The sequence below is a fragment of the Ursus maritimus genome, unplaced genomic scaffold, assembly GCF_017311325.1.
Source record: "Ursus maritimus isolate PB19 unplaced genomic scaffold, ASM1731132v1 scaffold_9, whole genome shotgun sequence".
NCBI classification, from domain to species: domain Eukaryota; kingdom Metazoa; phylum Chordata; class Mammalia; order Carnivora; family Ursidae; genus Ursus; species Ursus maritimus.
Genome location: NW_024427107.1, coordinates 29295352 through 29319404, shown reverse-complemented (window position 1 = coordinate 29319404; position 24053 = coordinate 29295352). Strand labels below are relative to the sequence as shown.

At 43.8% G+C, this 24053-nt stretch overlaps 1 protein-coding gene across 1 annotated transcript in view; it reads left to right on the top strand.

The window, feature by feature from the left end:
• Positions 1–23363, top strand: part of PAG1 (phosphoprotein membrane anchor with glycosphingolipid microdomains 1) — a 136394-nt gene extending 113031 nt beyond the window's left edge. The window contains exons 5-9 of the mRNA XM_008689086.2: positions 1390–1441; positions 4670–4766; positions 6437–7038; positions 10366–10425; positions 14731–23363. Coding sequence (XP_008687308.2) covers positions 1390–1441; positions 4670–4766; positions 6437–7038; positions 10366–10425; positions 14731–15099 — 1180 coding nt within the window. The 3' untranslated portion in view covers positions 15100–23363. The remainder of the gene's footprint in view (positions 1–1389; positions 1442–4669; positions 4767–6436; positions 7039–10365; positions 10426–14730) is intronic.
• Positions 23364–24053: the final 690 nt, after the last annotated feature.

The following is a 24053-nucleotide window of genomic DNA, read 5'->3' as shown; positions in this document are numbered from 1 at the left end:
AAGCATCGCAGGACTTTTTTTGAGGTTGAGTGAAAATCCGTATCTCATTTTGCTGAGGAGCAACTGGAAGAGGCCTCGTGTACAAAACTTCCCAGAATGAAATTCTTGCCATTCATTTGAGCACATCCTTGTTAAAATGTATGTTGTCTTTTCCCATCTATGGACATTTCGAAATCTAAGTCTGATGTGTTAAAGGTACTCTTTTTGTTGCCCCTTGGGAGTTACTGAGAAGTACTGCTGTTATGTGGTTTGAAAGGATCCTTTTATTAAAGATTGGTAATCTACAACTGCAGTTTCTTAAGAAATAGGTTAATTTTCCTATGAGAGAGATAAGCTGTATAAAAAATAACTATCTTGTCTTTTTTTTTAGTTATGCTTCTCCTCCCCCACCCCTTCATGTCTCCCTCATATAAAATGTCTCTACTCCCCAAAAAGAGATCTTTGCTCAGGAGCAAAGCTCTTTCTAACAGGGAGTAATTCCCCAGGTGCTCAGACACTGTTAGGATACGGGCAGCTTCTGGATGGAATGGTGCAGACCAGCCAGCCGTCTTCCAAACCCTCCTCTCGGTGACTTCCGGAGAGACCCTGAGGTCTCTATCAAGAGGGGGGAAGTCAGATTCTCTGAACCAAGTAGCCTTCAAATCCCTGCCTAGTTTGGACCAGGGGCTCTACAGCTGGGTCTGAGTCTGAGCGGGGAAGATGGCCCTCAGAAGAGTTTGCTCCCCTGGACTTGGGAGGGCCTGCCTGTAATTATTTACACTCCCACTAGGTGTCACTGTTGCCTTGTACATATATGGGAAATGCCGTCTCTAGTACTGATGGCTTTCTTTAGACTGTCCTGAGTAAAAATAAATTCTATTTTTATTCGATGGACTTTTCCATAGACTGGAAGTACATATGACTCATCCTGAGAGCATGTATCCTTCCCAACGTGCCAAAATTTGTATTTTCTTTCATTATTTTCCCAGTCCCGTGGTAGTGTGCAGTCTACTTAGCAGATTCTGAGTTAAGACAAATGAAAAGTAGAAAATTGTCTGGATTTTCTTTAAAAAAAAAAAAAAAAGCAGTATCCTTTCTAGTATTCTAGATATGAACAGTTTCTACCCAGGAATGTGTCTCAGTCCTCTTATTGTAAACTTATATTTTCTACTCCAAGAGAAAGGGGAGAGCCAGAGAAGTGACCAGTCTCATCCTGTGACTTGACCCCCTCAAACCCTAACAGCTGCAAAGGAGTGATGGAGTCACTGTCCAGCTTTTGCTTCCTTGGCAAAATAAACCAGGATCTTAAATGAGAGATTTAAATGTTGATAAATATTAGGACAGAAAGGGGAGTGTATGTTTGATTTTAGATGGCATGTTTGATATTACAGCAATGTTTTTCCATTTCAGAGAGAAGAAGCCGAGGCAGCACAGCGGGGACCATGAGAACCTGATGAACGTGGTGAGCCCATGTGCACATGTCTGTGTGTGCTTTAAAACGTCAGCCGCTTATCTAAGTGTGTGCCTACAGCTGCCAGGCTGAAGGAAACTAAGGGAAAGAGCTCAGCCAGGGTTAGCTGGCTGCCTGGGCTGTGCCCTCTCTGTAGGATTCTTATTCAGTGTGGCTAGAGGCCTGTGCAATTAGCTGGGTTGGTTGGGAGAGTTTCTGAAATGGATGCAGTCATGTTGCTGCCAGAGAGATCCTTCGAGAGCTCCAGCCTACCTACTACCGCAGGGACACTTGTGCCCAGCTCCAGCCTGTATCCCTTTGCTGGGGCTGCATAACCAAGGACCACAAACTGTGGGGCTTAAGTAACACCTGTATTGTCTTGGAATTCTGGAGGATAGAAATGGAGACAGAGGTGTCTCTGGGTCTGGGTCTTCTGAGAGCTTGGAGGGCAAATCTGTTCCAGGCGGTTCTTGTAGCTTCTGGTGGTTTGCTGGCCATCTTTGCCTCTCCTTAGTGCCGTCACTGTCATGTGCCGTTCTCCCTATGTCTCTCCATATGATCTCTCCTCTCCACGTGTTTCTGTGCAAGCTTCCCCATTTTAGAAGGACTCCAGTGTGACCTCATCTTATGAAGATATGGCCCAGCTGGGTTTCCGAGGCCCTCCTTTCTTATGGGGCCTGGTCAAGCCCCTCCGCTGCCCCCTGGTGAGGAGCAGCCTGAGTGTCCTGGTCCTGCCTGGTTCTCTCCACTCAGGGTCATGCCCTCGCCTGGCTGAGCAATTCCAGCAGCTGGGGAAGGGGCCACCCCCATATTGGCAGGGCTGACTGCATCCATCTTGCTTGAGCCCCGTGGCAGTGCGAAAACAGAGAAGGTGTTTCCAGTCTCTGACGGAATTTCTCAAGATCAAGGAAAAACGTCTTTGTGGGAGAAGGTGTGAAACATGTAGCCAGCAGACAGGCCAGAGCTTCCCCAGCAGGGGTCTCCACGCCCAGTCTCCGGGCCCTACGGATTCCATGGGCATGGGCGGGACTCGTGTATCCCCAGCAGCTGGGAGCCCTTGCGGTTTCCTGGCCTCCTTCTCTGCAAGCACACACACCCCACCCACTGCTGTCCTGGGTTCTCAGCACCACCTCTCCCTTTATCCTTCTCCCATCTCCGGTCAACCCCACTTCGCCGCCGCGCCCCGCACCACAGTTCGCACAGGTTGCTGCTGTGCTGGTGGGGGGCGGGGGGATCACTCCACTGTTGCTCCTCCCACATGTAGGCCCCAGACGCCAACTTTGTTCACCACCCCCTGTGCTCCTTGGTGCCAGGTGGTAGGTAGGTTAGGGCAGAAGGCAGACCTTCCATCTCTGTCCTCCATCCCTGGTCCTTCCCAAGCAGCGGTTCTTAAGGGTGGCCTGCGCTGCTGGCAGCAGCACCACCTGAAGCTCTTGGGGCCCAAGGAACTGTTAGCAAGCCCCGCACCGTGTGATTCTGCTGGCTGCTCATGCTTGAGAGCCCCGCGGTAGACCTCCAGCACCTGCTTGTCTGCCCGGGGTCAGCAGCAGCCCCGGGAGAGAGGAGATAGCGGCAGGCGGGTGAGAGGAAGACGGAGACTCGTGTACCTTATCCCTCATAACCCCACGGCCTCTCTTACACAGCTGTGCGTGACAGCGAGCGAGAGAGCGCGAGCGAGTGCGTGGTCCCGTGGGCACTGGTGTGCGAGTTCACCCACACAGCCTGTCCACCCAGCTCTCTTTAAGAGCTTCTCTCTCCGCTTCTAGATCTTGCTCAACTTGCAGGTTCACCATTTAGGCCAAAGAAGCCCCTGTGGTCAGCCTCGCCTCCCTGCCCTTGATCCCAGCTCTTACACATCCCGGCTCCCTCCTAAGCCCCAGAGGAAGCACCACTAAATCCTAGCCTAAAACAGTCCCGAGGCACGGGGTGTCCCGCAGTCTGACCTGGGGCTCCCCGGCGGGCCCCCTGTCTGAGAGCAGCTGACCCGATGATGCTACTGCAGCAGGGATGGGTCGTGATGCTGTGAGGAGCCTGCCTGGTGGGCCTCCCCCCTTCACCCCTGACCCCTGTCCAGGTGGGACGCTTCTGTGCTCTGAGCGTCTGCACCCTAAGGTCCTGGCAGCCTAACGCAGTGACCCAGCTCCTGGCGCCCTGCCGTCAGGAGCCACGTCACCCTGCAAGAGTGGGCTCGCAGGAAGGGTTCATGACACAGTGGGAGCTACTGGCTATTAGTAGTAGTATTTGGTTCCCAGTGAGAAGTCAGAGAATTTATGAAGCCAACTGGACAAGCTTCTGGAGCTGTTTGTATCAGAACTTCCCACGTGGATTCCTGGAATATGGTCCAGGTGTGGCGAGCTGGGTCACCTGCTGTGACGCCCCGGTCTTCTGTGAGAAGGGTGTGGGAACAGGTCCCATCAGCAGTGATTCAGGCTGCCACACGGAACCAGCTGGGCATTTAAAGAAACACGTGAACTACCAGCACACTTTGTGACTGCGTGTAGCTCTAGCTCGGCCTGGCATCTTCCTCCACGTAGTATCTCCACATCCGAGCCCAGCAGAAAAACCTTCCATGCCGTTCTTCCCCCAGGTATCCTGAATTTGTGACGATAAGAAAGGTTTGCAGACCTGCTATTTAACACATGGCTGTTCTTGTGAACCTTGAAGTAGAGACCTGGCTGGTTATGAAATGGTCTCAGGATTCAGGGACCTTCTCTCCTTCGGCGAGACTGCAGTCTCTTCCCTTAGACGGCATGTCTTTCTAGACGTGGCACACCTTTAAGAGCAGCATTTTACAGCACCTGTGGCACGTGGATTGGCCTGCTGTCTGCAGGAGTCAATTCTGTCCTGCACTAGGGCTCTTGGTCCCCTTTCCACCTGGACCTAAAGGGACTGGGCCCTCATGCCCTACCTGTAGGCCACTCATAGAGCACCAGGTAGATAGCTCTGCAGACGGTCTTGGAAGATCTGCAGGGTCTTGGAGAGTCTAGGACAACTGTGTCCGGTAGAGCTCTGCCCCGTGACGGAGATATTGCGTACCTGGTCTGACACAATAACCACTAGCCACCGACGGCCTCTGAGCATTCCGAATGTCACCGGTACAGCAGAGCAACTCCAGCTCGCTTAATTTCACTTGGTTTACACGGATTTGGGGTCTGTTGTTGCTGTTTTAATTTTTAGAAAAAGCCATGGCTACTGTCCTTTGCCTACAGTCTGATTCTTCATGTGGTGTTTGCTTTGCAGCCTTCCGACAAGGAGATGTTCAGCCGTTCGGTCACTAGCCTGGCCACAGACGCGCCTGCCAGCAGCGAGCAGAACGGGATACTCACCAATGGCGACAGTAAGTTCCGCAGAGATACCAGCTTTCCCGCAGGCCTCATCACCTGAGAAAGTCGGCTTCAGTACACATAGCCCAGCAACTAGGCAGTGTGTTCTCGCTCACTCTCAGTATGCCTACGGTTTTAGCACAGATAAGCTCATGTGCATGAAAAGTTAGTGTTTATTAGTTGGTTTCTCTGTGCCGGTGCTCTAAGACTTGTATACTAACTCATCCTAACAGCTACCCAGTAAGATTACTATTATCAAGAGTAATATTATTACTCCCTGTAAGAGCTCTTGTTACAACTTACAGGTGAAGAAACAAACAGTGGCACATCACTGCTTCATCCCATGACCACAGACTCGGTCCCTTCGAACAACAGAAGTGTGTTAACTCGTAGCCCTAGAGTCAGAGTACCCGCAGAGCTGCACTTCGTCCTAGAGGCTCTAGGGTGAATCTGTTTCCGCACCTGTTGCAGCTCCCCAAGGCTGCCTGCCTTTCTTGACCCCTAGCCCTTCCCTCCCTCTCCACCTCTCTCTCCAGCTCTCCCGCCAACTCTGTCACAGTGATTACACTGGCCCTGCTGGGTAACTCAGGCTGCTCGCCCATCTCAGGGTCAGCCGATCGTTCATCTGCACCTCTGTGATGATTAAGTACACACAGAGTGGCGCCTGCCACTGTGTTAGACATGGTCCTGGGCTCCAGGGGTCTTCGAGAATCCCAGTCTAGTCAGTAAAAATGATTAAAAATTGTAAGTTATAAACACACGGATACATACACATATAAGGACTACATATAATATATAAGGACTATATATTATATAAAAAGAATATAAGGTAAATATATGCATGAATATAAATATATATTTAAGTACACATTTATACATATGTACTTATACTTTTTATACTTATATATAAGGAATACAAAATGGAATGACAGTCATTTAATAACTTGTTCGCCACAATGTTAAGTATCAGAAAGGTGGGGCTTGGCTTTTTTGATGTATCTCCAGCACTTTAACAGTCACTGGGACATAGTAGGCACTCAAAAAATATTTGATAAAGGGATGACTGAATGGTTTCCACGCAGTGCATTTCTGTGGAAATCTAAGAATTTCACATTTGATTTTCTAATTTGAGGTAGAAACGGTAGGCAGAAGGGGCAGCGAGATGGAAGACCTTTAAAGAGGCACAGGCATACTGTCCCTTGTGGTTGAGGGTACATTTTTGCCCCACTGTTTCCATCATGTCTGCCAAACAAAAGTGACCACTGGAAGGGGGGATGGCTACCAGTTATTCCCTCCAAAAAGGAGGCGGCCAATAAGGCCAGGGAGGGTGGCCACCATATGTGCCCCCCCCCCCGATTCAGTGCTCTGCCTCTCATGGAGTCAGACCCCCTGGTCACATTAGACACACTGCCTACAAGAATCCCATCACTAAGCAAGGAAAGTAACCGTGAACCAAATTTATAGCCAAGATAGTTTATTAAACATTGTATTGGAAAGATATAATAGCTGGCTTTAGTTTCAACTGCGGTTGAAATCTCAACAGTCATGCCATGTGTAATTTGCAAGTTTAGAGTCGACTAAAAAGCAAGCACCTTGATTTAACTTAACTTTGCATTAGCCAGGTCACTGTAGTAATTCTTTAAGGTACTGTCTGTCTTCATTTGTATTACTTCTGCCGCTTTAGTTCTTTCAGAAGACAGTACTCTGACCTGCATGCAACATTATGAGGAGGTCCAGACCTCAGCTTCGGATCTGTTGGACTCCCAGGACAGCACGGGGAAGCCAAAATGTCATCAGAGCCGGGAACTGCCCAGAATTCCTCCCGACAGCGCAGTGGACACGACGCTCAACACAAGGAGTATGGACGGGGACCAGGGCCTTGGGACGGAAGGGCCGTACGAAGTGCTCAAGGATAGTTCCTCCCAAGAAAACATGGTGGAGGACTGCTTGTATGAAACTGTGAAAGAAATTAAGGAGGTGGCAGCAGCCGTGAACCCAGGGAAAGGCCACAGCAGCAGGTCAAAGTCGACTTCCGCTTTGAAAGAGCTTCCGGGGCCCCAAGCCGCCCAAGCGGACTTTGCTGAATATGCCTCAGTGGACAGAAACAAAAAGTGTCGACAGAGCGTTAACACAGAGACTGTCCTTGGAAATTCTTGCGATCTGGAAGAGGAAGCCCCACCACCTGTCCCCGTTAAACTTCTGGATGAGAATGAAAACCTTCAGGAGAAGGAAGAGAGCGAGAGCGCCGAGGAAGGAGCCGCAGAGGGGACCAGCGAAACCAACAAGGTGGGCTCCCGTAGTTTTGTTTCATGTGCTTTTGTCATGATTGGGAATCTAGCTAATCCGGGGCTTTTACTGGCACATTGTTCTGGGAAGTATATACAAACACTTTCAGGTTCGCTGAATGATGAAAGCTGTTTTAACGTAAGCTGTGTTTGACTTTTTCCCCCCTCCAAATAATAAAATACTGAAAACTCATGCTTGTAAAATATTTCTCTGTTGGCACCTAACTTGGATATTTTCCAGTTTTTACATCATGTCTAATTGGGGCCAAGTATTATTTTCTTCATTTTGAAGATCAGGAATTAAATGGAGACTAGACTCTTTGCCACACATTTAGTCTCTTCTGCTCTTGTTGCCTCAAGCAGCAGGGGATCTTTACCCTTCTGGGATCCCAGAAATCAGAGCCCAGGAAGATACACGGAGAGGACAGACTCACGGGTGCCACTGGTGGTAACTGATTCTAGGCAGACTTTTATGTAAATCCAGTAAGAGATTTTATTATGTGACAATTTCAAAACAATACCTATAGCTCTTAAGTTTAGATATTCAACAAAGCTCTAAAATGTATTAACAATGCCCAAGGCTTCTCTGTTTGTTTCTGATAACCTGACCTAGGAACCACAACAGCCTGAAATTCACATCTCCTGTTGTCAGTTTCTCCTTGGGATTTAACTAGGCCCAGTCTTCTTACGCAACTACTCTCCGATTTGTTTTCTACACGGGAAAAAGCAAGGTTCTCATCTCAGGTTTTGGTAGGAAGGACAAGCAGGTCAGTCAATAGTAGCCTTAAAAGGGATCTGGATTTCATGATCAAAATGTGAATCCTAGCTATGGTTATGTAGGTTACAGCAAGTAAGTCATTGTGGTATTCTCTGAATGCATTTTGACTTTTCATATTACCCATGAAAGCAGCTGTTGAGAGCCTCAATACAGGTGTTTATGAACCTAGTCATAAGATGCAAAAATGCACTCTAACGTTCTGCCTTCATATAACCAAAGATAATAAAACTAATGTAAAGTTTATTGTGCCATTAAGGCTTTTTTACTTACAAGTACTTGAAAGATAAGAAGGTCAATTGTCTAGCCACTACTAATAAGTAATTCTCCAGATATCACATTAGAATCTGGAAATATCCATCTGGGAATCATATAGTAATATAAGAATGAGTAACCCATCATCTCCACTATAAACAATTCTAATTTTAAGCAATTGAGAGAACTTGAAATATTTAATATTCATTGATTTTTTCATTCACAAGATTTTTAGTGAGCACCAACTATATGTCACACAACCTTCTAGGTGCTGAGAATACACTGGTGACCAAAACATATAAATGAACAAAATTCCCGCCCCCATGGAGCTTACATTTTAGGGGGAAGAGAGAGACATAAATATGCACATAAGTAAAGTATATGGTATTTAGAAGGTTTTAAGATTTGTAGGGAGGAAAGCAGAGTGGGAGTACAACTGTGACTCAAGCGGTCAGGGTCTGCCTACTGTGAAGGTGGCATCTGAATGAAATATTCAAGGAGGCGAGAGACTAAGTCGGGGAGGAGCAGATGCAGCAGGGGGAGGGGCAGGGTGAAGGCGCTGAGGCTGGAGCCTTCCTGGAGCTCGCCTGGCCTATCCAGGGATGAGGAGGGGACAGGTGTAGCTGCAGAGGGAAGAGCAGGATGAGAGCAGTAGAGAGAAATGCAACCAGGGGCCCATGCTGTGGCCTATACTCTTAATCTGAATAAAAAAGGGGCCATTAGAAAATCTTGAGCAGAAGAATGGATTACTCTAGGTTTGGAAAAGATCTCTCTGACTAGTGTTAAATTCAAGTGTCAAAGGTAGGAACAAGGAGACCAATCGGGTGGCCATTGTCACAAACCAGACAAGAGAGGATGGTGGCTTGGAACAGGACGAAAGTCATAGGAGCTAAACTGGAGCCAGGAGTTCTGCTGGTGGAACAGATGTGTAATGAAGGGAGAGAAAAAATAATGATGAGTCCCAGGTTTGGCCTGAGCCACCGGAAAGATGGACTCACCCTTAACTGAAATGGAGAGGACTAGAACAGCAGGCATGTTTTTGGAGAAGATTGGGTATTCAGTGCTAGACATGCTTTGTTTGAGACACATGCTGGATGTCTGAGTAGAAGCAGCAGAGAGCAGCTGGATGAATGAGCAGCCTTACAAGAAAAGGCTTGGGCTGCATTTGTACACTTGGAAGTCCTCAGCAGAAAGGTTTTCTTAAAGCTAGGACATTGGATGAGGTCATCGAGTGAGTGTAAATGGCATCTAGACGAGTCCCCAGAGCACAGGTCTGGGAAAGAAAAGGAGCCAGCAGAGGACAGCAAAACAGGACAGAAAAACAGGAAAGTACAGTGTCCTGGAAACCAAGTGAAGGAGGCTCGGGGACAGCGGAGTGGCCACTGTGGCAAATTCAGAGATGGAGCAGAAAGTGAGGGCTGAGGATTGACCGTCCCATTGGTTACACGCTGGATGTCGGTGTCCTTGGAGTGTCAGAGGCAGAAACTTGACTGAAATGCGTTGAGAGAGAAAATAGGAAGAAAAAATTGTTTGAGCAACTTTTTTAGACAACTCTTCTAGGAGGTTTTGCTATAAAGGGACAAGGCAATAGATGGAACTGGAAGAAGGGTTGTTTTGTTTTGTTTTTAGAATCAGATAAATAACAGCATGGTTTCATGTGGGTGGGAATGATTTCAGAGCAAGGGAAAAGCTGATGATATAAACAAAATGGGAGACTTGCTGGCGCACATATTCGTGAGTAGATGAGCAGGGGCAGGGTCTCATGCCTAAGAGGAGGGAATCACCTTAAAGAGGGGCCTGGAGAGTTCTCTGGTGACAGGGAGGAAAGAAATTTGTGAATGCAGAGATGGGGGCGGGGTGGGGTACAAGTTCATGGACATGTCTTCTGATTTCTTCAGTTTTCTCAAGGTCACCACTAAGGATGGGTGAGAAGGTGTTGGAGTTTGGGGAGAGAGGAGAAAGCGGGAACTGGGCAGCTAGGAGAGCAGGGACCAGGTGCACTAGCAAGTGTGGTACGACAGGCAGCAGCATTAAGGACTCACTGGAGGGCTGAACTCACCGGTGACCAGGAAGAGCACTGGGTATTTAATACTACTGGGTATTGAAAAACATCACACAGATTTTTTTTATAAGTATTTATCCTCAGTTGCTTGACATAATTTCTTTGTAGAAAAGTTTCTTCCCTAAAAATGATTTGAAAATGTTTTTATAGATAGATGTGTCAAAACATATGCAAAAGAAAGGCTGGATTATTGACTTCAAACTATACCTTCCCTTGGTTTGTGTTTATTTTAACAGAGATTTAGTTCATTGTCGTACAAGTCCCGGGAAGAGGACCCAACTCTCACAGAAGAAGAGGTGAGTTTTATTGTTCTAAAGACTAGAGTTTCTTTCCTTGCATAAATGTCATCTTACCCTTCTCAGAACAAGCTACAATACTCTCTTTGGCATGTCTGGAGGTTAGGGTTTGGGAATGTTGGCTTTATAATGGTTCAGAGAGAGTGAATGGCAGATGGTAAGACAAGAAGGCAGACAGGATGAACAGGTCACCTAAGAAACTGAGTAGGAAAGAAACATCAGAAAAAAATAGAGGAGGGGAGAAAATAGAATGAGAAGAAAGAAATTTAAGTATGAGAGCTTTAGTGAGCAGTCAGGAAGGCCACCTTTGAAGGAAATTAATCATGGGTTGGAAAATATAGGCAATTGGAACAGGTGAGTATAGGGAATTTGGTCCAGTCTGAGAGATGGAGGAGGAAGGTTTTAATGAGGAATTTTGGAGGCAGAGAGCAGGTACAGCCAGGAAGCACAATTCCAGGCTGGCACAACCGTCAGACATAGCAGCCAACAGGAGAGGACTGTATATTCTCCCAAGTACCAGGGCTAAATATTCACCAGTTAAACTTTTCAGTGAAGCATTAAACTTTTACAGTCCAGTATATACATATATTACACACACACACACGAGCGCACACACGCACATACGAGCGCACACACGCACGCGCACACACATAATATCAAGCCAGGCTCAGAGAGCTGAACACCTTAATTCGTCCTGCTGCATACAGCTTCTGTCTGGAATTCCTGGCATGGTAGGAAAGTGACATACACATGCAGGTACCTCCCCTCCTATCACACTTCGCACGGAGTCTTAAAATAGGAACTAGACGACAAGCCCACATTGGAAGTTCAAAGAGCAGAAGAGCTTTCTGTAGGTAATTGTTGCCCACTTGCTTCTGTGTTTCCTGATGCAGGGAATGGACCTGCCATCTAGCCACCTGGTCGCACAAGCCAGAACCCTGGACGTCACTCTAGACACCCCATTTCCTCACTGTCCTCAGTAGCCAGCTCCCCCGGTTTCTTTCGCACACTGGTCTCTCCGTGTGCACGGTGCCCGCCCCTCCCCAGACTGAGGCAGTGCCCTCCTGCCAGGCCTGGCGCGGCTCCTTTGGCTTCTTCCAGCCGTCTGTTGTCCACACTGCACCAGAGCCCTCCCACCTGGGACAAGAAAGTAGAATATATGAGCGATCTGAATACCAATCCTTTAAAATACATTGAGATTAAGTAAAATTTTAAATTACTTTTCTTCTAATCTTACATTGTGGTTTCAGAAATAGGACCTCAGTATACTGATGAATTTTTAACGTAGATTAAAGAACTATGATTCACATGCAGTCATTCTAGGAAGATGTTTTAGAAAAAAATAATTATGGAAGTTACTTACTTCTGTATTTATGTAACAGGATGTTAGACAATCCAGACTGAAACTGAGATCTGAGTTTTCAGTACTATTATCCCAATTTAGCAGAATGATGGGGAAAGGGTTGCTTATAGAAAGAGAAATGGGGAAAGGGTAGAGAGTAATTTATCAGAACATAATAACAATTTACAGCCTGAATAATAAAGATGAAAGACTGAAGAGAAAAAAATTATGAAGCTAAATAGCAAGGGGGCTTGAAAGGAACCTATCTACAAAATAGAAGTAATAGTCCTAGAAGGCAAATACTCAAACAGAACATCAGAAGACTTGAGACTCTTTTATAAGCGTTAAAATTTACGACACCCTCTGCACAGCAGCTTTCTGCCCAGAGAGAATATTAAGTTGCAAGTTAATGAAAGAGCGTGTAACTTTCTAAAAAGAGTGTAAAGGCCAGAAAACCCAAGTAATTACAAAGAGTGGGGCCATTCGTGGCAGGCATCATGGGGAAGAGAGTTGAGGAGAGAAGCTGAAACAGGCCACCCCCCATTGTTACAATGGAGGTCAAGGTGATGTTTGTCCTTGATGCTCCCCCCTGAAGGTGAAGTGTGTAGCCAAGTATGCTGACTCCCCTCTTCACGGTCATCTATGATCTACCCTTTATAATTTGTCCATGTTTTTGGCTTGGACCACCTTTTAGATAATAAGTTCCATATGTCTGCACCTTACTAGGAAAAGCAGATGATTTACTCTAATTCTTACTAATTTCAAAGAAATTATAAATCTTCATTTCAAGAGTAATTTTTCCACTAAAATCTCTAAGGTGAGAATGTCAATCTAATATTCATTAGAAGGGTCAGAGCAACATGGCAAGTGTTTCCCAAAGATTATTCCTCTGGCTCCGAATGTGTGGATTGTCAAGGCCTGGCAAAACAGAGCCACCAGGCTGCAGGGAGAAGTTCTCATGCAAATGACCAGTTGACATGCAGCAGGCCTGTCTTAAGAAGCTTTCGAGGCCAGCTGGAAACTTCATCCACAGTATGGGAGATATGTGAAAGCAAGAAAATCTCTCTCCGCACTTGGGAAGCCAAGCATCTGTCAGGAGGCATGTTCATTTATTTCCTGGGTATTTGAATAAATCAATCATTGTGGCCAAGATAAATATAGGTAATGAAGGATAGTTCTACTTATTTCCAACCATGATTTCTAACAATAAAATAATAACCCCCCCAAAAAAAAATCTCTTAATATGTTTAATCTACCATTACCAAAGAAAATTAAATCCCTCTTGATAGTAGAAGTTATATGGGGTAATATAGCAAGACTGAGTAGGTGTGCCTGGAAAGCAGCCCGCTCTTCCCATAGGACAGAGTGCCTTGTATGTTGTCTCCAAATTCCATTTCTGAGCTGGCTGGTTGCAAATAAGAATGAATTTTTCCCACTAAAGAAAACTTAGCCCCACCTGTAAATGTCTATTTAACCAGTAATATGCAATGAAGTTGAAAATTAATGGAAAATGAGGCTTTTACAGATACATGTGGACTGCCAACCAGAATCCAGGACCTACTTTTCAGACCACTTTGATCAGGTCAATTAAGTCTAATTCAGTGGTTCTCACACTTTAGTGGGTGTGCTGGGCCCCGTGCCCCAGAACTTCTGATTCAGTGCTCCTGGGATGGAGCCCGAGGACTTACCTTTCTAATAAATTCCCAGATCCTGCTGCTGCTGCCAGTTTGAAGCCCACATTTTGAAAACCATTCATCTAACATGTTTTCTGACTTTTTTCTTAAAGCAGTAGAGCCTTTTTTTTTTTTTCAGAGGAAATAGCATTCTCATAATAGAAATCAAATAAAACATGATATACTATAGTCAGGTTCTGGAGGCCTCCTGAACTTCCCATTCCACCTGCTCTCCTCATGCCCCTCAGAAGACCTAGAGAGAACCTGGTTTTCATGGAGTTATGCCAGTATGGCTGGTCTACTTACAAAGTTAAAGATACCATATATAATTGTTCTCTAGAAGTGTACTCCAGGATTAGTATAGGTACTAAAGAATCCATTTCTGGGTTTATATCTGAATGAAATGAAATCACTGTCTTGAAGACATATCTTCACCCTCATATTCTTTGCAGCATTATTCACAATAGCCAAGACATGGAAACAACCTAAGTGTTCATCAGCCGATGAATGGAAAAGAAAGAAAATGTGATAGATAGATAGATAGATAGATAGATAGATAGATAGACAGACAGACAGACAGACAGACACACATTATAAATACACATTTGTATATATAAATACGTGTGTACACACACACACACACACACACAGGAATATTACTCAATCATGAAAAAGAATGAACTTTTGCCTTTTGTGACAACTTGGATAGACCTTGAGAGCATTATGTTAAGTGAAATAAGACAGAGAAACACAAATACTATATTGTCTCATATACGTGTGGAACCTAAAAAACCCAAACTCAGAAATAGCAAATAGAATGGTGGTTGCCAGGGGTTGGGGAGTAGGAGAAATGGGGACGTTAGTCAAAGGATACAAACTTCCGGCTATAAGCTGAATCAGCTCTGGGGCCCTAATATAGAGCATGGTGACTATAATTAAAAGTGGTATACTATCATACTTGAAAGTTGAAAGGGTAGATCTTAAATGTTATCACCACACACACCAAAAAAATGGTAATTATGGCAATGAAGGAGTTAACTAACCTTTGTGGATTAATCATTTCAGAGTATATATATGTATCAAATTACCATGTTGCACACCTTATACTTACATAAGTTATATGCAATAATATCTCACTAAAGCTGGGGGTGGGGGAATTGACAAAAATAAAACAAAACAACCTTAAAGGGACACACACATGCCTATAGTGCTAAATACCTAGCTTGTCACTATAAAGGGGGGAGGAGAAGTCAAACTTGAAGCTTATTTAATTCACCCTTTATTTTCTAGATCTCAGCCATGTATTCATCAGTAAATAAACCTGGACAGTCAGGGAATAAATCAGGACAGACTCTTAAAGCACCAGAGTCCAGCTACACCTCCATCCAAAGAGCCACTCAGAGATCCCCCTCTTCCTGTAATGATCTCTATGCTACTGTTAAAGACTTTGAGAAAACTCCAAACAGCATGAGCACGCTTCCACCAGCAGTGAGACCCAGTGAAGAGCCTGAGCCTGATTATGAAGCAATACAAACTCTAAACAGAGAGGAAGAAAAGGCCACCGCAGAGACCAACGGCCAACGTGGCCTTTTCCCAAAAGAGAATGACTATGAGAGCATTGGGGACTTGCAGCAATGCAGAGATATCACCAGGCTCTAGCAACCCAGAAGACAAGCCCACACAACATACGACTGGCCGGCTGGGGGCATTTCTTCGGTGGAAGACAAGAAGCGGTATCAACCCCCACTTATGTGCTGCTCTAGTAATCCGACGACAGTGGAAGATGTGGAGACTGTTTCCTGGGGTTGGAAACAGTGAGGTACATACCTGATTGCCGCCGAGTGTGCCCCTGCTTGCCGGGGCACTGGCACACCCAAGCACACCTCCCTCGTGCACCCTCACCCTCCGGAAAGACCCCAGCTGTGCATGATTTCACCCTGGGAGTGAGGAAGGCGGAGCTGCAAGGAGACCTGCGTTCATCAGGACCCGCGACTCCACCTGCCTAAGACACCGCCATTCCCAAGAGCCAGGTCTTTTCCTCCTTTCTTCCCTTTTCTGCTGTCTGCTCCTCACATTTAAATGTATGGCTTTCTTCCCCCTTGAAATCTTCCGACTTCTAATGGTTCATTCCAAGAAAATTCTCCCACAAGCCTTGGCCTTTGCCTTCAACTTCGGTGTTTTAAGATGCTAAGAAACTGTGGTTGCTGGTTACTGTCAGCTCCCAGTCCTCTCTGAGAGCCGCACCTGGGGGGGGCGGGGGGAAGAACCCCGCAGGTGGGCAGGACTGGGGCTGCCCCCGAGCTTCTTAGACCTTCCTACATCAGCAGCCTCTCCCAAAGTACTTGAAGTCATTTTTAGATGCTTTATTTTATTTTTCTAGTCAAAGCGATTCCCCCTGACCCCACACCCCTCCCCCCAGTATTTGAAACTCTTCAGAGCTTTTTCAGTATTTTCAGTGAATACTGTGGTACTTCTATACTTGTTTTAGCCCAGAGCCCATTCCTCTGAAACAGAGAGCCTTAATCTCTATGTTGGAACACAGACCACATACTTGGACGGCGGCCATGGCGTCCGTCTCTGAAGGGCTGTGGACTTGAATGTGTATTTCTGATGACCCCTGCTGCCACACCAACAGTGTGAGATTTCATAAGTTAACTCGTACCCTAAGGTAATCTATCTGAAATTAAAATGTAAACATTTATTTTTGTTATATAAATTTATAAGATGTTTTATGTTTAACGCCTAATTTCTAGAAAGTGCCAGAAAAAAATGTATATTAACTATTTTGATTTTATGTACAATGATTTATACTCATTTTGAAAAAAACACCATAAAGCACATAAACTAGATAATTACACGTAGTTGTTATCTGTTTTCTAATCAAGTGTTTAAAATACTGAAGGTTTTTAAAGACTTAACTTTTCAAATGGTACTTGGAGCCCTGGTCAAAGTCATCTGGCTCACTAGAGAAATAAGTGGAATGAACATAAACAATCATCTTCAGTGATTTGTGGTGGGCAATACTGAAATATTTGAAATGGTAAAAAAAAAAATGGAAGAATGAAATGTGACTAGGGATGACTGCATTATTAACCTCATGAAGGTATTATAATTCCATTGAGATTTAGTTACATTTTTAAGAAAATTTACAGTGATGGATTCTGCAATCCAGTGCTTGCAAATGCAAATTGCCAACTGGGATTTTTTTTTCCCCCTTCATTTTACAAAAATCAGTGGCTGAAATAACTCCAATTAAGAGCTCAGCCTGGTTTGAATTTAATCATCTCTTCAGATTTTATGAGGCTAACATTGGGAAACTTGTTCGCTTTCCATTTGAAAAGGACCCTGCCATATGCGGTGTGGCTATAGCAAGGGACCCTTGCCTACACTGGTAAAGAAAAAAAAAAGGCAATTATTCTATACTGCTGTGACATCTCTGGCTTTTCAGACTCAATAACCTCACTGTTCTCACTCCTTATGACAAAGGATGCAATTGGGAGGATGGAGCACCTTGCAAACGGTAGGGACCAGCTCGCTGGCATGTCTTTCCCATCCCTTGCATTCACGGCTTGGTTTTGTGACTGCTCTGTAACACATTTCTGAAATTGTGAGATGAGCTTTGTCGGGGTACACTGCTTGGTTGTCATTATTTTGCAGTCAGCCTGGTCTCTCCCATGAAGACCTCGTGAGCCTAAGCACAATCATCACTGAGTAGAAGGAAATGGCAGAATAACCTGGGACTGGGGGAAAGGTTATCAGGAAGGTGCCGAGGTCCTTGCTCTCTGAATTTTTATCTTTCATAAGCACTGTTTTTGCCTGGTGGTTTTCTTTGCTTACATAGTATGAAGGAGTTTGACCCAACAATCTCTACAGCATGGGGTTCCTTTAGCACCTGGTGATGGCCGTGTCACATCTCATGTACCTGGTATTGCATTTGCGGCAATAATGTCCTTTACGAGCGCCTGACCACTCAAAAGTTTTATTGTATTTCCTAATGTCTTTATTGCCAGGGAAGTGGGTATGATCTCTAAAGTGTAAAATCATTTCTAGAGAGAAAAGTTCTCTATAAATAGTCATATCATCTTGAAATTTCATTATTAGAATTTCCCCCCAGAAGTTCTGAAACAAAGGCTATGCAATATAGCCATAAAATAGGCACTGAAATCTCTCTCTTGATTTGAGAATCTGTGCTAAGAATAAGTTGCGATTTAAAGTATTATATTTTAAAAGAAACTAGAAGGCCCTCCAGTACAAACCTAAAAGAAAAAGTAATAGCACAATCCATGAGGGCTGGGGGAGGCAGAAGCAGAGTAAACTTTAGGAACTGGCTCTGCTCTTGAGACCAGTGGGTACCTTACTGAAGTATATTTATTGATGTATCATCATCATGGTTTTGACCTCATAGTATAGTATTTCATAAATTTCATCATTTTACTTTATTCATTGAAAATCTGTGCTAGTCTTTGAGTTGGAGAAAAGCCTATGGCTTCTTGAAATAAGTTTCATGTTCAGCTAAATGTTACAGAGTTTAAATGTATGAAAGGTAATTATTAAAAAATTTTTACTATTCAACTTTGACATCCATATTATGCATTGTTATTCGGGTTATGTGAAATCTCACAAATAAGCTTCAGGAAATTTTTTTTGTTTTATAAGTCAGAATTAGAAACTCATCTTGCCTAAAAGTAGAATCTTTGCTTTTAGTCAGATATTTTGAAAGTTTAGAAGAAAATTTTATGCTGCTTTTACTGTTTCTCAAATGCAGTCAGCAGGAAAGTATGACCTGTTTTATGTGAAATGTTTGAGGAAATTTTAAATTCTAGAAGAAAGCATTTTTGCTAATATGTGGGCCACATACATTTTTTTTTCCTGTCCTTCACTAAATTGCATCATTAGGTCTATTAAAGCTTTTGAAAGTTCTGCTGTCCTTTGTGGGGAAAAGACTAATTACTGATTTATCTGCCCTCAAAATCCAAGAGTTAATTTTAATTGAGTGCTAACAATAGGCAGTCAACACAAAGAACTAAAATTTAACCTCAGGATGTCACTAGATTTCTTGTATTAGATTTTCATTTTTCTAATTAGAGCATTTATTTACTTTAACCAGAAATAAACTCTGTACATGTGTGTTTATGTACACGGTACATGTATATTTACATATACACACAGATATAGATATAAAATTGTTCTGGTGCCTGATGAGCGAGGATACGTCCTATTATTTGGAATGTCTACCCTACTGGTGTGATGACTGTTGTCATCAAAGCAGAGCAGAAAAAAGTTATCCAATAGTTTTCATTTAGTAATTACAAGACAACCTTCCTATGTTACCCTCATATCATTTTTCTAATTAATAAATTCAGATTCTAAATGTGTCCATCATCCTCTTAGCTGAAAAACAGTGGTATTTGAAAATAGTTTTCTTATGTATGTGACTCATTACGTATTCAGCATGACAGGAGGAAATGTAAATAGACGTCCTTCAGAGATCATGTCAAGAAGAGATCTGGCAGAAAGCAAGAGCCACCTGAGCCGGGATGGAGCCCCAGCAAGGTGACCCCCCACGGGGGGGACAGAGGCAGAGGCCTGTTATCACACTGTTGCATCTTCTTTCGTTGTCTTTGGAAGCCACGAGAGTTTAGCGCAGAGCCAGCAAGCGGTGAGGTAGTGTGAGTATGGAACACGGCTCGGAGGTGGGGACGTGGATCATCGCAGAGCTGCAGCTCAAGACTCAAGGAGGATTTTGTAAATGAGTAAGTGACATTTTTTTCCGTGCTCCTTGTACCGGTTACTCTGAGTCCGTGTGATCTAGTGATGCCATTCTTCTGAAAGCGTTGGCTTCTGGTACCCAGCCAGCTTCGTCTGGGCTGCTGGAGACACAGTAGGCACTGATAGTTCTTTCCTGGAAATCTTGACAGGCTTATTGTGCTGTGTAATTGGGGAAAGTTCAAGTGTCATGTTTTGTGTTAATAAGTGACTTATGTGAAAAATAGGAACATGTGTCTATAATATCAAATATGGCTTTTTTTTTTTTTTTTGCAGTGAGATCTATATCCCTTGTCCTGTGGTAGTATTTTCTTGCTCTGTGTTGTACCTTTTCTTAAGTACATTATTCTTGACAGTGGCGTTGGGCAAGTCGAACACACACAGAAAGTGTTTGACTTAAAAAGATCAGTCCAGAAACAATGCTAAATTAGTCTTCATCTGAAATTATGAAAGTAAATTTAAAAAACAATGGTCCAGAAGAGAACAAATATCCTTAAGTGTCTTTTTCCCCTCCTGCTCATTTTTAAGTCTGTTGACATCTAGTCTCTGATCTTTACAAAGTATTCATTGTTTTCCCAGGTTTTTCTTTACTGAACTAAGAAACAGTAGTTCAGATTTCTCTTAATGCCAGATGAAATGAGAAATGTTACAGTTTTTATTAAGAAGGCGATTTTTTCAGCATTTGGTGTGATAATCATTTATCTTAATGCATTTAGATGAGATTTTTCTTTGCTCACCACTTACATGCTATGGGTATTTTTTTAAAATGTACTCGGGTTGTCTCCTTATGTAATGGATTATAAAGGCTGGTAAATGGTCATTCCTCAGACTTCTGTGTGTTAGATTGGCAACAATTTCAATGTTACCTTTTAAATATCATGTATTATTAATGCACCTCATGTTTTCAGGGCAAGTTTGAAATATAGCTAAACAAACAGGAATGTGCATTTCATTGTTCATGCATTTTTTCCTCATAAAAATAGTTTCTCAAAAAAGTGACCTATTATCTCTTAGGTGGTCCTGATCAGTTTCAAAGTGCTCCTCTTGCTCAAAAATAATTCATGACAGTGGCATTTTGACTCATTGTCTCAAAAGGTCTTTGTCATGGTCAAACTGTCCAGTTCACAAAAGAGTGGGAAAATTGTTCCCAATACCGGGAATTTTTAAACCTTCGTTTTAAGTCAGAAAATCTCTCTTACTGGCTTCAACATCTTGGAATATTTTCCCCTCCCTTACTCTGGTCCTTTTAAGGAGGAAGTCTGCAGCACGGGGACATGCAGCCACTTTTTCTTCCAATCTCACTTTGGGTCCTCTGGCACAGATGACCTCCTGCCACTTCGCACAGCACCACGCCTGTTCCTCTTCCCCACCCCAGCCGCTCTCTGCTATTCGTAGGACATCCAACACATCTTTTCCCATATGGACACACTCCTCAGATCACAGATCCTGCCTGCCAGCATAGAACCTTCCCGGCCACCACCCAGTGAGCAAACAGCTCCGCCCAACTCACATTTTCCTCACCAGCTGCTGAGATAAGGCCACAGGTCCACCTAGGGAAGCAGATGCTGGGTGTTACTTGTCATGGGCTTTGCTAAACCATGTTCATTCTTACCCACCCCCTTCATGAGAATGGTTGGCACTAGCGGCCATGGAAGAGAACTTTAAAAAGTTCTGTTGAGGACTCAAACTCACAGTTGCAGGAAAATCAGCACCACACTCTAGTGAGGAAGCTCACTGTCCCCCACAATGTATTGAGATCGCCCTGTGTCTCCTAAGCTCCAGGGAAGTTAAAGCCCAGCAATAATAGACTAATACTTAACTGTAAAGTAGGAGGATGCTCATTCTTTTGAGGAAAAACACCCCTTTCTTGTAAAAATTAACCACTTATAAACTGAGTGTAACATTTTTTTTTAGCCTTGTAGCCACTGTATCCCCTTCCCTCAGGAAATAGTGCTTCTGAATTACGTTAGTTATAACTAGTTTCATCTACTTTCCCAGGTGTCAAGGAAACAAGAATGTTCAAGCATCTAGCTGTGGAGTTACCAAATACTGAGAATAATTTGGCCATTTGTAGGCAAACTGTCCGATGTTTGAAGTGAGAAACCAGATCCCTTTTCAGCACTCAGCTAGGTGGGCGGGTGATACAGGGGCTGCGGGGTCTCACTTTTATACAGCTAAGGATCCAGGGTGTGTTTAGTTAACCTTCACTCTAAGTCACAGTTCATGACTTGGATGGGTATTCCAGGGTGTCATTTCCCCCCAAGTTAACAGAACTGATATTTGCTCATTCCCTTCACACATTTAATTTTTAAACGTTCACCTGGTGTACCAGCTGGGCACCCGTCCTAGGACACTTCAGGCTGAAGCAGAGACCAGTCTTGGCCCTGGAGGCAACAGTAAGGAACGGTCTCACTGTAATGTCTGGTTTGGTTTTGTTTGTAAACTCAACAAGTTGGAAACTATGAGTTTAAAACAAACTTTTTCCCCCTTCTTAAGCTGAAGGAGAAAAAAAAATTTAATTTTAGATCCCATTTAGGGAGTAAAGGCTTCTCTGAAAGACAGCCGTGTCCTTCTTTAGGTGAAGAGGCTAAAACCAAAAGCCAAGTCTGTCTCTAAATATTCCTTTGACACGTTTTTACGTATTTTTCATGTAAAGCCCATAATGGAATCTGAGATGATGTTCATGACCTATCCCGTAGGCCTGCTTGCCTTTTTTTTTTTTTTTTTGCACACTTTTTTTAAATATAGGCTTTTCTTGTTTTTCCTGGAGCCCTGCTAGAAACAACTGCAGGGGGCCACGCCATGACCGCGTCCTGGCGTCCTGGCAGTACCATTAGCCCGGCTTGCCGCTCAGAAGCGTGTGCCAAATGCCAGACAAGCTTTTATGTACAAGTCAACAAGCATTGGAGAAGTCCTTTAGGCCTCAGATTTTGACATTTAAAACAACTTTTCTGAGTCCCAACTACATATTTGATATGGGGGGAGGGGCAGGGTTGGTGAGCAGGACAGGTATTAGACATAAAACGTGAACTAAGTGACATGGGCAAGACTTCCCACCCCTTATGTCTCAGTTTGTGTGTGTCTCTGGGAAACATATTATCCCAGCTCCCTGTCTACCACACAGTTGCTTAAGGAGCACACTGCGTAGAAATGAAAAAGATGACCTTAAAGACTTGTTATTTTTAGATATCTGCTTTGTAAACTCAGGAATAAGCCTGGCTTATGAATAGCATAATATGGTTACTACAGCTGTAATGTGTAGGTAACTAGATACATCCTTTCAAATAAGTTTCATTTAAAGACCTAACTATTATAACTGGGAAAAGAAACTCCTCATTAAAAAAAAAAAAAAAAAAAAAAAAAACCAACAAAAAAGGCTTCAGTAAAAGAATGTGCCATCAGTCTATCATCTGCCCCAGAGTGCTTGTTTCTTGCCTGTAGTATAGTTTTTCAACAATTTTTATGGGAGAAAAAAATGCACATTTTTTTTTCTTGGAAAAGTGAATTGAGGTATCGAATTAAATTCTCAGAGAGGACAACTTAAAGAGAAGCATTGGATTTAGAGATGAGCTCATAGCTCTGTGGTCCCTGTTCCAGCACTGACTTTACTGTGTGACCCTGAACAAACGATTTAACTACTCTGTGCCTCAGTTTCCCCATGTACAAAATGGGGATAATGATACCAACCATTGCCTACCTCATATGGATGTTATGGGGACAAATAAGATAATATAAATACAAATGCTTTGATCTCTGGAAGAAAGGTGCTATATAAATTAAAGGTGTTTTTAATGATCCAGTTATTATGTTTAGGGTTTAAATAATAGCAATACTGTTAGTCATGTTAAGAATAAGTTTCAATTCAACACATAATTACAATTCTCTTCTGTGGCCAAATCTTGATCATCCAGTAATGGTACGTAAGGAACTGAAATGGGTATTTGTTTTCTGTGTGTTTCTGCCCATAGTATTTCTATTCTGAATGTTCCCAAAAGGCTGGAGTTTAACTTGTAATATCTTATAGTTTACATGTAATGAATCTTATTCAAGCTGTGTATAAAAGTATAATTACATGTAAATAGCAGGTACATTGTAATTAAAGGCACTTATCAAATTGTCTTTGTTCTTTTTAAATTGCAATAAAAGTCTGTTTTATGTAAAAGCTTGTTAAAATTCATTTGGTATTTGGGGATGTCAAAAACGCTAGTGCATCCGCCTTAGCCCGTCACCAGGTTGTGGGATTTTAGCCATCAGCTCACCACAGTGGCGGGAGGACGTGCCTCTGACCGGCTGTAGTGGTTAGAATCACAAACCGCAGAAAAGGACCCAAGTTTGAGTCCCAGCTCACGATGACTCTGAGGAAGCTGGTGGACTTTTCCATACCCATTCCCACATATAAAGTGAGGGATAATAGTATGGAACCTACTAACAGGGTTGTCTGGGGGATTAAATGAGGTATTGAGCACGGTACCCAGCAAATAAATGCTAAGTGCGCCGTAGATGCAAGCGGACCGCCCTGGGAAATCTGTGATGGCAGCTACCCACACGCCAGGTGCTCTTGTGAAGAAATGCAGCCTGAGTGCAGATAATGCCCCAGCTGGGGAGGCGAGCCCGCTGGCCTCATGGCTGAGGGAGGTGTAACCCCCCCCCACAGGAATCTCTGAGCAGAGAACTTTACATCAGTGACCTTGGCTGTCCCCTTTCCTGATGACTGGAGACTGGCCTTGGGGCCAAAAGGTGAAGCGAGGGTTTTCTTTGGCGAGCTTCTGACTCCCCCAAACCCACACCCTGCCTGTTATTCGACCTCCCCGGCCACACACACAACCGGGCCCTCCTCTCTGGACCTT